The 17,360-nt window shown below is 42.2% G+C and overlaps 1 protein-coding gene across 1 annotated transcript; it reads right to left on the minus strand.

Annotated features, from left to right (window-relative positions):
• Positions 1 to 627: 627 nt before the first annotated feature.
• LOC108147297 lies at positions 628 to 17,083 on the minus strand. The gene is made up of 4 exons (XM_017273719.2): positions 16,260 to 17,083; positions 11,749 to 12,323; positions 5,293 to 5,703; positions 628 to 5,231 (listed from the first exon to the last, which is right to left on the minus strand). Exons 1-4 carry the CDS (start codon positions 16,402 to 16,404, stop codon positions 2,061 to 2,063), a joined length of 4,302 nt encoding a protein of 1,433 aa, XP_017129208.1. The 5' UTR covers positions 16,405 to 17,083; the 3' UTR covers positions 628 to 2,060.
• Positions 17,084 to 17,360: the final 277 nt, after the last annotated feature.

Raw genomic sequence — 17,360 nt, forward strand, 5'->3', positions numbered from 1 at the left:
AAAAAAATCAACCGGAAATTCCAAGCCAAAATCAATTTTAGGGAAATTAAGCCACAAGTCTTTAAGGATATACCCCTTTAAAATCGAACGCCTGTAAGAAAAGTTATGGGTTTAGAACTGCAGGTTTTTGGTCACTTTTTGCAAATCCATTTTTCGGAAATTTAGAGAGGGGTTACATCATAAAAATGACAAAAAATCGACCCGAAATTACAAACCTAGATTTTGACGCAGATATTTTAAGACCTTAGCAACAAGTTTTTTAAGATATCCCACTTTGGAATGGGATGTCTGTAAGAAAAGTAATGGACTTTGAACTATAGGTTTTTGGTCACTTTTCAGCAGTCATATTTCGGAAATTTAGAAAGAGCTTACATCATAAAAATGACAAAAATCGACCCGAAATTACAAACCTAGATTTTGTTGCAGATATTTTAAGACCTTAGCAACAAGTTTTTAAAGATATCACACTTTGGAATGCGATGTCTGTAAGAAAAGTAATGGACTTAGGACTGCAGGTTTTTGGTAACTTTTTTTGAAGTAATTTTTTTTACTTTGACAAAATTGGACGACCCCAAAAAATTAAAACAGTTTAGTAGTTATTATTAGTTTATTTAATTTTGTTGTTAATGCATTACAAATTATCGATATTGAATATTTGCTCTGTCTTAGTTGGGGTTCTGGTTTTTCCTTTGAATGTGTGCTTGGTGGAATCTGTGCAAATTATAAGTACATTGTCCAGCAATACCTAATATTTATAATGTTTCAGCATTTCAAGCAGTAGTAGGTCCAAATTGAATTCTATCTGTAGTGATTTAGTGTTGTCTCCAACTTTAGTTAATATTTATTTAATTGTTCTATTATTTTACGGTATAAAGTAAGTTTAGCTAGCTAAAAAACACATGTACAGTCGCATATAGATATATTTGTTTTTATTGAAAATGTTTTGCGTTATTTTTTAAATAACCGTTTCCTATGTTGACAAAAAATTTAAGTTTAGGCATAGGCTTATGTTACAATCGTGTTTATTGGCCATTTTTGGGAAGTGAGTTAGATACTTTATATAATAGATGGAAATCAAATAGTGCACTTAAACAGGTGAAAAATATATGTGGAAAATTGTTTGTGAGCTTGTTTAGTAAATTTGTATATTGTTTTGATTTTGGTATAATAATGGTTTTCTCATAGATTTAAATGCAGTTATTGATATACGTTTGTTCGAGGGGTCTTCTTTGCAGCGCAAAGGAGTGTGTATATGAGTTTGCTATATTACTTTATCTAGCTGTATATCCTGTAATGGATAAGTGGTTTAGATTAATTTGTTTTAATGGACGTTTAATGGTTATTCGCTTCAAAATGATAGCTACACAGGTGCTTGAAACTTAGTCTGAAGAAAGCGCTAGATACAAACTGATGCTCGTTGTATATAGAATATGCTCGTAAAACTAGTAAGATTTGTATTAAGCCTGCGTTGTTTCGTTATCGTTCTCGTATTCGATTCGGTTTGTTTAGATCTTATAGCTACGGTTTCCCTTTGAAATTGAATTTCAATGCAGTGTAATCCTGCGTTCGCTTCCTTGAGCAGGCCTGCTAACAATAAATTACTGCTGAACCGGAGGACGGGTTTCCCGCCCCCCCCAATTCAGCAGCCGACTAGAGTAATAGACTAAATTTAACAATTCCTTTGGGGGCATCAGATTATAGACTACAGCTAGGAATGGGCATTCGTTTTGGAGCAGGGATTCAAATGGAAACGGGTTGATGGGTTCTTCATTTAGAACGAATATGTAATATAATATAAATAAAATATCTAAGAATTTGAAATTAAGCTTATTTAAAGTTGGCCACACTTTTCAAAAGTTGGCAGTGTGGTCTTACAGTACAATTTAAGTCAACATTAGGTCTATTGAAATAATTTTTTAAAACGTATTAAACATAGCTCTTTTATAAAAACAAATACAAAGAACCCTATCTTCTGGCTATCTACCTTGGGTATTTATATTTCGATCCCAGAACATAAACATTTCGTTTATTTCGAATCCGCTTTTTTAAGAATGGGGTGCTTAGATGGTCCAGACCTGGACCTTTTCGGCCACCACACACCAGCTGGCCCGTTCGTAGTAGGAGCTAACGATGTGCAGACTGGCCACATGGTGGTTGATTAGGGCATCCAGTTCGCCCTCGCGGAACACATGGTAGTAGCGATGGTGGGTACTGGCTCCTCCCTGCGAGGGGCTGTCCAGGGAGTTGGTGGAGCTGTTCGAGTGCTCCAGGGATTCGTTGGAGGGTCGCTGTTGGAGGTTCGCCGTTTGGCTTGGCTCCTGTTTGGGCTGCTGTTGCTGACTCGCCGGTGGTTGGACCTTCAGGGCGGCCATGTTGCGCCTGCGTTGGCCGTAATCGGCCATGCCCTCGCCCAGCTGGTCACCGCCTCGGGCTTCCAGGGCCTCTGCCTCCGCATCCTCGTCCTGCTCCTCCAGCTCCTCCTCCTCGGGTATGACATCGTCCTCGTCGTCGCGCACATCACTATCGCCATCGTCCTGCAGGAGGTAGGCTGTCTCCGGATTGAGCTGGTAGTGGCGATTCCTCTTGTAGCTAAACTTCGAGATCTTGCAGTGCTCGTAAACGCCCAGCGAATAGCTGGACTCGTTCTCCTCCTCCTCCTCACCGTCCTCTTCCTGGATGGTGAAGCTGCGCGTTTGCGAGGACAGCGATGAGGTGGATGAGCTGACCGGCGATTGCTGGAGACTCGGCTGCGTGGAAAGATTGGCCAACATCAGACGACGTTCCCTGAGCTCATCACGAAAAGTACTGAGGTCGCCATTGGAGCGCTTCTTGCCGCCGCCCAAGAACTCGGAAAGATCGCCCATTCCGATGCCGTCCAGATATCGGCATTCGGTGCGGCTGCTCTTGTCCTCCAGTTCCCGCTGCAGTTGGGCCGTCAGTTGCTCCGCGAACTCCGCACAATCCTGCTTCTGCGTGGCCTCTCTCTTTTCGGGCAGCAGAGTGGCACTGGCCGCATTCAGTATTATATCGTCTTCGGCCTGGGATCGCGAGTTATTGATCTGCAGCTCTCCCTTGTGGTACTGCTCCTGCTGCCGGCTGATCATCTGCGCCAAACTGGGCTCTCCCTCGTCCTGGGAGGCGGAGTTGGAGTTCGAGTTTGAGTTCGCGGAGGCCGTTCCTCCCTCGTCACTTCCCGATGGCGCCTTGGCCAGCCTGGGAGCGCTAATCACACTGTCTATGGAGTCGGGCGAGGAGGGTTCACTGGAATCGCTGTCCAGATCATCGGTGGCCGGATTGAAGAGCTCCAAGGAGAGCAGTTTACTGGCCAGCGATGAGGAGGAGGCCGAAGTGGAGACCCCCGAGCCCGAAGCTCTCCGCACGATGGGAAAACTCTGACGCTGCAGCTGCAGCGATTGCTGTTTCCGGAACTTGGGAATGGGTGGCAGATCTCTGATGGCCTGGCGGGTGATCCGGCGCACAGGTGGCGACTCCTTGAGCGGCTCCCTTGGTGGCTCTCTCTTCTCCCTGGTCGGCTCCTTGTGGAGGTCCATTTGCTGCTCCTTCTGCTGCTCCTTCTGCTGCTTGATGTGGGCCTCATCGAAGCTGAAGCGAGCTGGCTTCGAGGGTGGGGTCAGGATGGCCATGGCCGCGGAAACAGCCGACGTGGACTGCGGCGGGGAGGTCACCGTGCCCTGAATGGCAGCCGGCGAATGGGCCGGAGTGGGAGGGCAGGGCATGATGAGCGGCGACGTTGGCACTGAGTGGGTGGTGGGTGGCAGTCGAGAGCCGGCATTCACTCCCTGATCCCGGCCAGCGGCACCCTGAGCCCGCTGACCGTTGCTCGACGAGGAGTTGCTCGAACTGGAGTTGGAGTTCTGGTGCTGCTGCTGGTAGTTCAACTGCTGCTGATGCTGCTCCGGCTTGGGTATGAATATGACCGAGGCGAAGCTGTCCTCGGACTCGATGCTGGTGTCCGACTGCAGGCTGCTGTCCTTGGAGGAGTCCGAGCCGGACTCCCGCGAGTGCCGCCGGGCCTTGTCGCCCTGACCGCCGTCCGCGCAGGCGGGACACTCCTGCTGGTACTGGCTGCAGTGGCACAGGCTGCCCATTGTGCACTCCACGGTGCTGCAGTACGTCACTGGTCCCGCAGTCGACGATGCAGGCAGTATCAAGTGGGACAGATGGTGAACCGGGTGGTGGTGGTGGTGATGATGGTGCTGATGACCCAACGCCGACGATCCCTGCTTATTGTTGTTATTCAGCGTGGGGCTTTTGTCCGTTTGAGCGGGATTCTGGACCGGATTTGGCTGCGCCTGCGGTCCACTCTTTATGTTTTGGATCAGCTTGCTTATGCCCGTCTTCGTCACCCTTTCCAGGCTGCCCGTCGAGCTCTTGATCTTGGTGGTGAAGCCCTCGCGGATCACTTGAAGCCGTTTGGAGAACAGGGCCGATCGACACAGGAAGGCTTCGTTCAGGGAGGTCTGTTTTTGGATGCGCTTGCGCACCCTTTCCTTTTCCCTCAGGCGATTGCAAGCCATCAGATCCTCGTTGAGCGAGCTCTGTTTGCGCAGGAAGGTGGGCCCTCCAGATGCTCCTACCGAACATGCTCCTCCAGCTCCCTCACCAGGATCTCCCGAAGAGGACGTGGCCGTCGACGAGGACGAGGCATGCTGGTGAAAGTTCCCAGCATAGCAGCCACTCCTCGTGTACAAGCTGCTGATCACACCGCCATTGGATCCATTCAAGGTACTCACCATCTGGAAGGACTCGGGGGCGGGAGGCGTGGCGACGTCATCGTCGCACAAGGACTGCTTCTGCTTGATGAGCTTGGGCCGGCGGCTCAAGGTGTTCCCAGCACTGGCCGTGGTGGTGGGTGAATGCCTTCCATTCATCTGCAGTTGCAACTGAAGCTGTTGACCCTCGGGGGCATTGAGTAACAGAGCCGCCGCACTGGCCTTCGAGTCGCCGGGAATCAAAGGACCTCCCAGACTGGGAACACTGGAGCGGGAGCGGACAATCTGGCGGGGCGGTGGCTGCAGGATACTGCCCAAGCTGCGGGACTTGAGACCAGCTGATAGTGGTGGGTCGGGAAAGTCTTCGAAGTCCTCCAGGCGACGCAGCTCGATGGGCAGGTCCTTGGCGTCCTCGTAGTCCAAACTGCTGTCGTTCTTGGTGTCCTTCGAGGACCACGAATCCATGAACCACGCATGCCGACGTCCACGGGCCAGTTTCTGTTTCCGTAATTTATAATTTAACAAGTTTTAGAAATAGAAAAGGACAGATTGCTAATACCTGAATGGCCCGGCGAACGAAGCTGTAGCAGGACTCGCCCGGCGAGGATGAACTGAGGCTGGAGCTATCCCCATCCCCAGCCGATCGACTGGAGTTCGTCGAGTCCTCGGTGTAGGCGTGGTAGGGCGGCTGAAAGTTGTCATCGTCCTCCTCATCCGAGTAAGAATAGTTCCGATTCTTGGGCGGCTGCCAAGGGATCAGCACGTCCTGCGACTCAAAGCGCCGATGTCGCTGCTCCAGCGCCCACACAGTGATCACCACCCGGCCGCCGATCCTCAGGATCCTGGCCAGCTCCCTAAGCGCCTGGACACGTCGCTCCGTGGTGGCAAAGTGGTGCACCACCGCCAGCGACAAGACCGCATCGAAACTGTCGTCCCGGAACGGCAGTTCCAGATTGTCGCACAGGGCCACCTGTGAGAATATAAATTAAGGTAAATTAATAAGTAATAAAATAAATGTTTTAATATACAAGTTCATTTATATTCAGCCCTATTTAGGATGGGTAAAATACCATTTTATTATAAATATATAATCCAAATTAATTAAAATACCCTATATCCTAAAAAATATTGAATATTGGTAGACATTTTAGTAGGAACTTAAAACAAACTATATAGAAGAACCTTTATTTAGTTTCGTGATGTATTTAAGAAAAAAAATTATCCATATTTTTTTATATAACTATATATTTTTAAGAAATCTTGTTAAATTGAATTACTTTATGCCCTTTAAAATAACGTATACATTTTGACATGGGAAAAGATTTTATTAGGAGTTTAAAGACAGCTATATATAGGATCTGAGAGATATTGTTTTTAGCTCTTGACAAATCTGAACTATTAGTGAAATTACATTCAAATAAATTGTTCAAAATTAAGAAATTGGCTTATTAAAAAAAAAATGATTTATTAATAATTTCCCAAGGTCCCAAAGTCTAGCTCACTGCAATCGCAGCCAACCAGCGATCCCCGGGGAAGCAGTGCCAATTAAGCTGTGTCAAAGATAAGTCGTCGCAGGAGTCTATTTGTGGGGTCAGAAATGCCGACTTCGTGCTCCTGTCGCTGACATCGAGTCTTTGCCGGAAATCTCCCTTGGGTCCTGCCTGCAAAAGTATGCAATTGAAATAGTGGCTGCTGGGGCAAGTAAAAGAAGAGAAAGCAATTTCAAGCCCTGGACAGAACCATCAATTGCCTTCAAGAAAAGTTCAGCATTGAGGATGGATTGCACAAAATGAATTTCCATATCAAAGCGATGCAGGATGATTGAATAATCCGTTATCCCTTTCGGTTGGCTACATCATTTTGCAATTAGTAACTTTTCCGTGCTGGTAAAAAACAAAGTTATCGGTTTGGTTGGCTGCTTGGAAGTGGGCTTCATCCATTTGTCATTCCTATATACGCTGGGGTCCTGTCCTGTTCGAAAGTTATCAACTTGGCCACAACTGACCTAACACAATGTGGCCAAAACTACGGTCTTTGTATGCACACCATTTATATTCATTTTTGTGTCATGGCCAGAGCTGATGGTGTCGATTACCATAGCTGCGATAAAGGGAGTTAAGCAAGCAAAGGTGTATTCCATTCGTCCAATATATAGATGACAAATGGCACAGCTTGTCAATGGAGAAATTTAATATCGATTCAAGCTGTTCCAGGAAATGCAATTCCTAGTCAATATAAATCTATCATTCTCCAGGAAATAGTTCTCAACTCTCGCTTGCAGAATCAAATTTACTTTGGCGTTCAAATGCCAAGTTGAAAATTGTGTTTCTGCCATGTAAAATGACAGTTTTTTTTGCTGCAATTCCCAATTTCCGCTTCCCTCTCAACTAATATCTGTGTATTTGCGCAATCCGTATCTCTAAGTGTGTGTTTGCCTGCAGAAATAAAAATCCTTGACCCACCAAGCCATACACTTCGCCCTGAGATTTTGAGCTTCTCGTGCTGCCCACCTGAGAGAAATTCAGACTGAGCCATTATAAGCTGAAAGTCTTCAGCAAATATCAACTAACATAAGTGTTTTTCGGCCTGCCAGCTTTCGATGTGCATTGACATAATTAAATTTTAGTTTTGGCAAGAAAAAATTAAACTATTTTTATCAAAATAATAACTAATAGATCTAAGAATACAAAACTCGCTACTACACTTACTTATTAGGTAATGGTTATATGGGTTTATGAAGTTTTAAGTTTTCTTTATTTATTTTAAGGCCTATAAATTCCACTTAGTCGTAAGAGAGTAAGCAACAATTGGGGGCTCAAGATTTTGCATTATTTTAGAAGAAATTGAAAACCATTGTTTTCCCGTCGTGAATGGTCCCATGCAAACAAACAGAATCTCATGCATTTTAGGTAAGCAAGCTTTTGTTTCCTTTTTATGGGCATGACTTTTAATGCACGGCAATGCAGAACCATTCATTCATTTGATCCCCCACCCATTCTATATCCTCTGCTCTTTAGTTTCTCCTTTCGATGTCCACGATGCGATGAATGCGTTTGCTGACAGTTTTCCTCTATTCGCCTTGCTTTTTTCCAGCGCTCTTTACAAATCGTATTTATAGCAGTTGCCATTTTTCACATGCGGGACTTTTGTGAGTGTGTGATATGTGTAATGTCACGCGGGTCGGGCACATGACGCCTTTGAAATTTATGTTGACATGGTTTCCAGGCGGAGAGTGTTAGGTGAAAGTGAAACACTTTGCGCATACGCCACGTTGCACGCTAATGAGGCCAAAGTGCAACGCAAAGTCTTAGAAAGGTGAAAAGACAGGCGGGTCATACCCTATACATATTTTATGCGTATTAAAACAAACGATTGACAATTGGTGTATTGGCATTAGTTCCATTTAATTAGCAACTGTTTTTTGAAAATTTGCTCATTGGAAACAGCACCAAATCGATTATTCACGAAGGTCTATCTAGAAGTTGTGGCATTTCTTCTTGTGGCCCTTGTACAAACCGAAACCCAAATATGAAAAGAGAATTTTAGGAAGCCAGTAGGTCTTTAACGAAATTAAAATTGGTTCATTAATGATGGCAAGATAGTAAAACTAGTATACTAAATTAATATGTAGTGCATACTATACACATTTTAGTGATGCACAGGTTTTCTGCCGAAAAGTGTCAGATAAAATAAAACTCGTTACGCATACGCCACGTTGCACGCGACGGAGGACAAAGCGCAGCCTCAAAAGTACGAAAAGTCAGGCGGTATTCTGGGTTGTAAGAAAAATATATATTCCCATGCCATGCAGTGTCTCTTTGCGGCTTATTTAAATGTCGCTTTAGTCAAGAACGGAGCCTCAGGCCTGTTGAAAAACTCAACAATTTGCAGGTTTTACCTGGCCCAGAAACCAGCTCTCTGCACCTGCCATTATTGAGTTTCACTTTTTATGTTTCTGCGTTCCTGTTGCCCATTTGAATGCGCCATTTTCGGGGTGGACTAAGATTTACGAGGATATCTCGCTGGTAGTGTGCTTTTTCGGGTGCTCGTGTTTGACTGCTCCACTTTGCCGGTTTTATTGCTTTACAAAATTATTGAAAATCAGGCCATGCACGAGCTGCAGGAATCAAATTTGCAACTTTGTGTCCAGACCAAGTTAAATTGGTTTTGCATAAAGTTTGCCATTCCGCAGCAATACTTGCATTTGCTTGCATGTCACGTGCGCACTTTCTGCATTTACAGCCGAGTTTATATTAAACACATTAGGTAAATAGAACGAAATACCGATCGAATCCGCTTTGCTATGCAAACTATCGGGAAAAGTAATTAGAAACCCATGCGGACAATCAGCGACAAGCCGTTGGTAAAGGGTCAAGGACTCGCCGGCAAATAATTGGAGGCACTAAGCTCCTGTCCGGTAATGTGGCATGTTATTAAATAAATTAAGCCGCTTACAATACTCGAAGGGCGAAGTGCAGCAGCTGCTGCTGCAACCTTGCTGTCAATTCCACGCAAAAGCAATTTAAATGCGAAGAATGCGTGTTGTCGATTACTACGGCGGGTTGGGAAATGAAAACTCCGGGCAGGGCATTTTCCACTTCTCGGGAAATGGTTGTCGGCCGCCTGGAAATGGCACCATAAATAAGCGCGGGGCGTTAGTAATAGATTATGGCAAAAAGTATTGCATACCTCAGGCAGCCATGCCGCTGAATAACTACTCTTATATAGCATAGTCGGTCGGGGGGATCGCAATTTATTGTTGTTCCTTGTAAAAAGAAAATGTAGGGGGTTGCCAGCAGCAACAGCGCGACAAAGGAAAATGGGGAAAACTATGCAACACAGTTGTGTCATTGTTGGGGGAATATTGTTCGAGGAAAAAACTAAGTGCGCTGTACTTCATGTTCATTATGACATAGTCGAGCGTATCACTTAATTGTGCCCAGAAGTGCGAGGCATGGCTTTTACCCTTTGAACATTAACACAGGCTAAGTATTAACACCGCTTTCTAAATACTACAATTTTGCAGAGAGTTTAACTAACACAAAAAAAAATATATAAAAACAAGAAAGAAAGCAAACTTCGGCAAGCCGAAGTTCATATACCCTTGCAGCTATTGCAAGAATTAAACATTTTTGAAAACATTAAAATTATAATTTACTTGCGTATAAGTTTAAAAACATTGAAGCTATGATGATTTGCAGCTCAATTATTTGATAGTTATTTTATATATTTTTATTGTTCCTATGGGAGCTATATGATATAGTCGTCCGACTTTGATGAAACTTAAACCGTAAATTGGAAATATTTAACCATTACTAAATGTCGAAGAATTAAACAAAAAATTAAAAAACAGAAAAGTTATAATTTTTTTTCATTTATTTTTCCGATTGTTCCTATGGGAGCTATATGCTATAGTCGTCCGATTTTGATGAAATTTTTACCATAATTCTGAAATATTTAACCATTGCTATATGTCGAAGAACTAAACAAAAAATTAAAAAACAGCAAAGTTATAATTTTTTTTCATTTATTTTTCCGATTGTTCCTATGGGAGCTATATGCTATAGTCGTCCGATCCGGCTCGTTCCGACTTATATACTACCTGCAATAGAAAGACAACTTTTGGGAAAGTTTCATGCAGATAGCTTTAAAACTGAGAGACTAGTTTGCATATAAACGGACGGACAGACGGACAGACGGACAGACGGACGGACAGACGGACATGGCTAGATCGACTCGCCTAGTGATGCTGATCAAGAATATATATACTTTATAGGGTCGGAGATGTCTCCTTCACTGCGTTGCAAACTTCTGACTGAAATTATAATACCCTCTGCAAGGGTATAAAAACAATAAAAAGGTAACTGAAAGTTGTTTTATTTATCCCTGCCAGCCAGTCAATTCCACAAATTTACTTTCTATTTAGGGATTCATATTATATTATGCTGAATTATTTATTATTCCGTTTAGTGGCTCTGACATGAATATTTTAATGAATTGTCTAAATGAATTTCTCATGAAAAATGCATCCTCGTGATTTCGTTTAAAATGTTATGCAGAGTGCTGAATTTCCAAACAGTAAGCAAATGCTGCTGCCACTCGAAGTGCATTAAATGCATTTGGCGATTATGCATCTTCTTTGTCTGCCCGTCATCTGCAGTTTATGGGATTTGGCTCGTTGGCTGGCTCCCCAAACGACTCGTTTTACGACACCGTTGTAGACCATTGCAATTATGAGGCATTAAAAACTGCCATTGCAAACGTCGAGCGGAACATGTGCAAATAATTTCCAATGATAAGCATAATTTATGCGTTTTGCAAATGGCCAACTTAAGTGGAGCAACTAACATTTGAATACAGCGAATGTTAAGCGGCCCCACACTTTCCCCGATGCAATCTGCTGCTCCCTGTGCGACTTGTTAGCGGAAAATGGAAAATAGAAAATGGGTCAATTGCATGGCCAAGAGAACTCCAAGCTACACGACCGCACCAAATACATGCAATTAGCAGGCTGCAATTAGATTGCACACAAACTTGATGTGTTCATGCGAAGCTCATTTCGCACATTCAGCTAATCAAGAACATACGCGGCAACTTTGAACCAAGTAATCTCAATCCCTTCTTCCCTTTGTTTTTTCCTCTTTTTTTTAATATGGATATTTAAAAACCAATGTTAAATAATAGCGATTTGTCATGTTCATGTCTTAAAGTCACAGTAAGGAATAAATAATATTAAATACGTTACGTATTTGTGAAATAGCCTTTAATTTCATCCGCTTGTTCCGATTATGAAAAATAAGTCTGCTAATATGTTTTTAAGTGCCTAATCGAAATATTTGCTTTTTTTTTGATTACTTAGCCATATAGATTAATAAAACTAACAATATTTACGTTTCCATAAAGGGGTACCAAGATTTTTCTTAGACACCTGTATGCTTCATCAAGCAGTCCTTATATTATGGGTTAACCATAAGCGAGAGTGTAGCTTTAATGGGGCCGGGGATAAGAAACTCACCTCGCCGCCCTTTTGGTGGGCTACTTTGCTCAGGCGATAGCAGCGCTCTACGCCGATGGTGCAGATGGCCGGATTGCACTGGGTGAGATACCTTCCGCTGCCGCAACCCACGTCGCAGACCACGGATCCGGGATCGAGGCCGCTGAGGAAGTGGGCCATCCGAGGACGAACAGGTCCGGTGGGCTCCTCGCAGTTCTCGTAAACATCGTGCACGTAGGCACGCTCCAGAGCCGCCGATCTGCCACTGGCATCGCTACTCGAGGGCTTCTCCTCAGCCGCCGGTTTGGCGGACTGTGCCACAGTCTTTGTAGTTTCGCTGACAGGCGAGATGGTGGTGGTGGTGCCACCTGCTCTTCCACTTGATCCTGTCTCGAGTGTCGTGGCTGCGGTCGGGGATATCACTGTGGGCGCCAAATCACCCGGCTGCCCTATTCCCGATGCCGCATTCGTTGCAGTTGCCGTTGTCAATTGCTTGGTCATTGTGGCTGCTGCTGTTGCAATTGCTGGCGCTGCTCCTGATTTTGCTCCTGTCGTTGTGTAGCACTTGTCACTTGTTGTCGAGGGGCACACTTCATCTGCAAAAGATATAAAAATAGAAGAAGGAAGTCAGAAACGGGGCTTTACACGAGTTTTGTGTCAATATCTTAATTCCATGTTAACAAGTTGCGTTCAAATCTTTCAGCTAAATTGAAGTGAATATAAAGGAAGTACGGAAACATATCAGTCAAGCAAAAAACTTAACATTTTTTCTAGCTGTCTTTAATTGCGGGCTAAACAGTTGAAGATAATGCATATTTGACTTTTAAACAAAGTTGCTTAAATATAGGAACTCAAATTTAAAAACAAACTAATTTTAATATTATTTATTATCTGAATTAGAACCGTAAAAATTTTAAAGAATATTAAAAAAAAGGAAAAACAGCGTATTTTTTTGTTTATATAACATATACAAAAATATATGAAAACAAGAAAGAAAGCAAACTTCGGCAAGCCGAAGTTCATATACCCTTGCAGCTATTGCAATAATTAAACATTTTTGAAAACATTAAAATTATAATTTACTTGCGTATAAGTTTAAAAACATTGAAGCTATGATGATTTGCAGCTCAATTATTTGATAGTTATTTTATATATTTTTATTGTTCCTATGGGAGCTATATGATATAGTCGTCCGACTTTGATGAAACTTAAACCGTAAATTGGAAATATTTAACCATTACTAAATGTCGAAGAACTAAACAAAAAATTAAAAAACAGAAAAGTTATAATTTTTTTTCATTTATTTCTCCGATTGTTCCTATGGGAGCTATATGATATAGTCGTCCGACTTTGATGAAATTTAAACCGTAAATCGAAAATATTTAACCATTACTAAATGTCGAAGAATTAAACAAAAAATTAAAAAACAGAAAAGTTATAATTTTTTTTCATTTATTTTTCCGATTGTTCCTATGGGAGCTATATGCTATAGTCGTCCGATTTTGATGAAATTTTTACCATAATTCTGAAATATTTAACCATTGCTTTATGTCGAAGAACAAAACAAAAAATTAAAAAACAGCAAAGTTATAATTTTTTTCAATTATTTTTCCGATTGTTCCTATGGGGGCTATATGCTATAGTCGTCCGATTTTGATGAAATTTAAACCATAATTCTGAAATATATAACTATTGCTATATGTCGAAGAACTAAACAAAAAATTAAAAAACAGCAAAGTTATAATTTTTTTTCATTTATTTTTCCGATTGTTCCTATGGGAGCTATATGCTATAGTCGTCCGATCCGGCTCGTTCCGACTTATATACTACCTGCAATAGAAAGACAACTTTTGGGAAAGTTTCATGCAGATAGCTTTAAAACTGAGAGACTAGTTTGCATATAAACGGACGGACAGACGGACAGACGGACGGACAGACGGACGGACAGACGGACAGACGGACAGACGGACATGGCTAGATCGACTCGCCTAGTGATGCTGATCAAGAATATATATACTTTATAGGGTCGGAGATGTCTCCTTCACTGCGTTGCAAACTTCTGACTGAAATTATAATACCCTCTGCAAGGGTATAAAAATTTAGCTTCTCTATTTTTTGGTTTAATAATTCAGAATTAAGCTTTGTTAACTGGAAAAAGAATAATTTTTTGGAATAGCTGCATGTATAAATAAATTTCGCCTTGCCGAAAGTTGCTTCTTTTCTTGTTTTAAGTTCTTTGAGATGCAGTAATAGTTTAATGTTTCAGAATTACGACTTAAATCTTATTGATCTCGGAAACCTATATCAAAAAGCTCCAATAGGAACAAACGCAATTTTATTTGGTGTTATTTAAATTAGTTTCATTTATTTTTATATATATATACAAACAAAATTCTTGAAGAGTCTTAATAACAAATATCAAGGCTGTTTTTATACCCTTGCAGAGGGTATTATAATTTCAGTCAGAAGTTTGCAACGCAGTGAAGGAGACATCTCCGACCCTATAAAGTATATATATTCTTGATCAGCATCACTAGGCGAGTCGATCTAGCCATGTCCGTCTGTCCGTCTGTCCGTCCGTCTGTCCGTCCGTCTGTCCGTCTGTCCGTCCGTTTATATGCAAACTAGTCTCTCAGTTTTAAAGCTATCTGCATGAAACTTTCCCAAAAGTTGTCTTTCTATTGCAGGTAGTATATAAGTCGGAACGAGCCGGATCGGACGACTATAGCATATAGCTCCCATAGGAACAATCGGAAAAATAAATGAAAAAAAATTATAACTTTTCTGTTTTTTATTTTTTTGTTTGGTTCTTCGACATTTAGTAATGGTTAAATATTTCCGATTTACGGTTTAAATTTCATCAAAGTCGGACGACTATATCATATAGCTCTCATAGGAACAATCGGAAAAATAAATGAAAAAAATTATAACTTTTCTGTTTTTTAATTTTTTGTTTAGTTCTTCGACATATAGCAATGGTTAAATATTTCAGAATTATGGTTTAAATTTTATCAAAATCGGACGTCTATATCATATAGCTCCCTTAGAAATAATAAAAATATATAAAATAACTATCAAATAATTGAGCTGCAAATCATCATAGCTTCAATGTTTTTAAACATATACGAAAGTAAATCATAATTTTAATGTTTTCAAAAATGTTTAATTCTTGCAATAGCTGCAAGGGTATATGAACTTCGGCTTGCCGAAGTTTGCTTTCTTTCTTGTTTAATTAATGGTCCTTAAGAATTTCCAGTCTAAGTGCTTCCACGGTAAGTTATTTCTGGACTATTGAATAGCATTCTAGGAAATGTCCATTTCACTCCATTCGTTATGCAAACTGCAGTGTAATTTATAATCCGCCAAACAATTTGTATAATTAAGCCAATTGCATGGTTGAATGCGGACCATAAAGTCAATTTAAGCTCGACTTCTTGTTGCGTGCCGTTAGAAAATTGGCGAAAACCGAAGGAGGACTACAGTGCATGACATCAAGTCGTAAAATCGTTAGAAAAACGTCAGCAAAACCCACACAATGACACGTGCGCGTTGCATACCGGATGTAAGGCAACTGTTTTGGGTTAGCATTGCTGTTGACATTTTATAACCGTTCTTCCGGTGGCACTTCTGAATGGAAATTTTAACGCCTCGGGCGCAGTCAACTGGCCATTGTCAGCGCCAATAAATTGCATTTAAAATCCTGTTGCACAAAGGGATATTACCCCGAAGTGGGTGTCTTCAGCTGGGCGGTGGGTAGATTGAGGCCATTTCCAGGGAGCCACAGCAGCCGGCAGTGGGCGCCAAACGACATTAGTGCAGTAAAATGGAATTATAATTGAAATCTGATTAAAAGCAGTTGTAGTGCCAACAATGACGCAGCATTTGAGATGAGGATGGGGGCGGCAAATGGGGGCGAGGACTGCGGACTGCGTATAGCTTATGACCCGGGGGCGTTAATGAGTTAGCGCCCATTCTGTGTATGTGTTAATAAGCACTGTAAATGAGTTATGAAATGTATTTTATGACATTTTGATTGAAACTATGGCATAGGAAGAAGAACGAAACAGCTGGAAAAGATGCTAGACACATGGAGAGCGAAGCATAAATCGGGAAAAGGCATAAAACTTGATAGTTTTGTGCTTTAATAAAGAAGAGATTTTAAGCATGACAAGTAGAAGCTTTTAGAAAACTCAAAGAAGAACTTAAGCCAACATTCCCAATAGAGATATTTAAATTTGTAATATATTTAAGTCAACCCTAAATATGGAATGAGGACTTTTGCGTGTGCAAAAATCTTGACAGTTCGATTTGCGGGTCAATGAATTGCTGAAGAGCATCAGCTTTAAAAGTTAACCGTACCTACTTATTTAAAAGATTTTCTTTTTATGACTGCTTATAAAGCTTATCCCCGATAGCTTCCTTTTTATTCTCAGCACTTGCTTAGTGTGATGAGCACTCATTAACATCGTTATCATAATCAATAAAGTGCTTTGCCATTACCCATACGCCGCGTGGTACAGACGGATGCTTACCTTTTGTGGGGCCGTTGCTGCTGCGCTGATAACTCGCATTCAACAAAGCCGTCGACGACGCCAGTTCCGCTGATAACATGCGACAATGATGGGGATATAACGACAGCAACAGCAACTGGGCAGTGGTTGGAAAATCAATGTGCATGCATAATTTAAAGTCAGTTGCGGCACTTTAGACCCTTCGACATCCCGTTGGCCGTTTGGCTGATGATGGGAAATGAAACGAGAAACTCGGGCCCTCGACAAGCTGGCGACGCGCGATTATTTTTAGACTTTCGAAGCGAGGCACGTTCTGTACGATAATTTGCTCAATTTAGTTTTGAAATCTATCATTATGGCAACAACACGGTGTAATTGCAGTGCTTGTTTTTGTTTCTGTTGTTGTTGGCCACTGTGGCTAAGGACACGCTCTCTTGGCGCTGCCACACAAAATAGGATACACAAAATGCTTTTCCACGGGAGCTCCTGTCAATGCCTCTGGCATATGACGTTTCCTTTGTGTGCGTGTGTGTGTGCTGGTGTACTGGTGGGTGAGTGTGTGATTTTTTGCTTCTTCCTGGCACTTTTCACTTGCACTTTTCCTTTGGCCACATTTCATTTGGCCTCATCCAAGGGCCTTCCTGTTTAATTTTCCATTATCGCCTTTGATTTGGTTTTATTCTCGATATTCTGCTTAATTTCTAGGACACTGGCACTTGGCGCTTCACTTATATGTGTATATATATATATATATATATACAGAGCCGTGTGCAGTTGTGTGTGTAAGTGCGCGTGTGTGAGATTTTCCCGTTGATTTAGCCGTTTTCCAGCCCTCGTGTCCGTTCTCTCGGAGTCACCGTCGCGTACTAAAGCGAAAAGCCCCTTGGACTCCAATGCGTTGGTTCAAGGATGTTGCTCCTGCTGCTGTGGATCGCATCGGGAAAGCTTGGCACTCGGCCAACTTGACGAAAGCTTTCCGGAGCTGGGGCCACCAGCTCACAGCTGTTCGCAGAGAGGGAAAGTGATGCGGAGAAATGGAGCAGGAGAATTCGCCAGATTTTGAATTATGGTTGATTTGTTTTAAAAAACAATTCACCATAAAATAACAATTTACTTCTTTTG

This window comes from Drosophila elegans, unplaced genomic scaffold (genome assembly GCF_018152505.1).
Source record: "Drosophila elegans isolate 14027-0461.03 unplaced genomic scaffold, ASM1815250v1 contig_476, whole genome shotgun sequence".
Lineage (NCBI taxonomy): Eukaryota > Metazoa > Arthropoda > Insecta > Diptera > Drosophilidae > Drosophila > Drosophila elegans.

What these genes read in the sequence shown, in the direction of transcription:
- LOC108147297 (XM_017273719.2), bottom strand. Translation starts at nt 16,404, where the DNA reads ATGCACATTGATTTTCCAACCACTGCCCAGTTGCTGTTGCTGTCGTTA. An exon ending in CAGCAACGGCCCCACAAAAG is followed by an intron (nt 12,324 to 16,259) that starts GTAAGCATCCGT and finishes TATCTTTTGCAG; the next exon opens with ATGAAGTGTGCCCCTCGACA. An exon ending in TCGTTCGCCGGGCCATTCAG is followed by an intron (nt 5,232 to 5,292) that starts GTATTAGCAATC and finishes TTACGGAAACAG; the next exon opens with AAACTGGCCCGTGGACGTCG.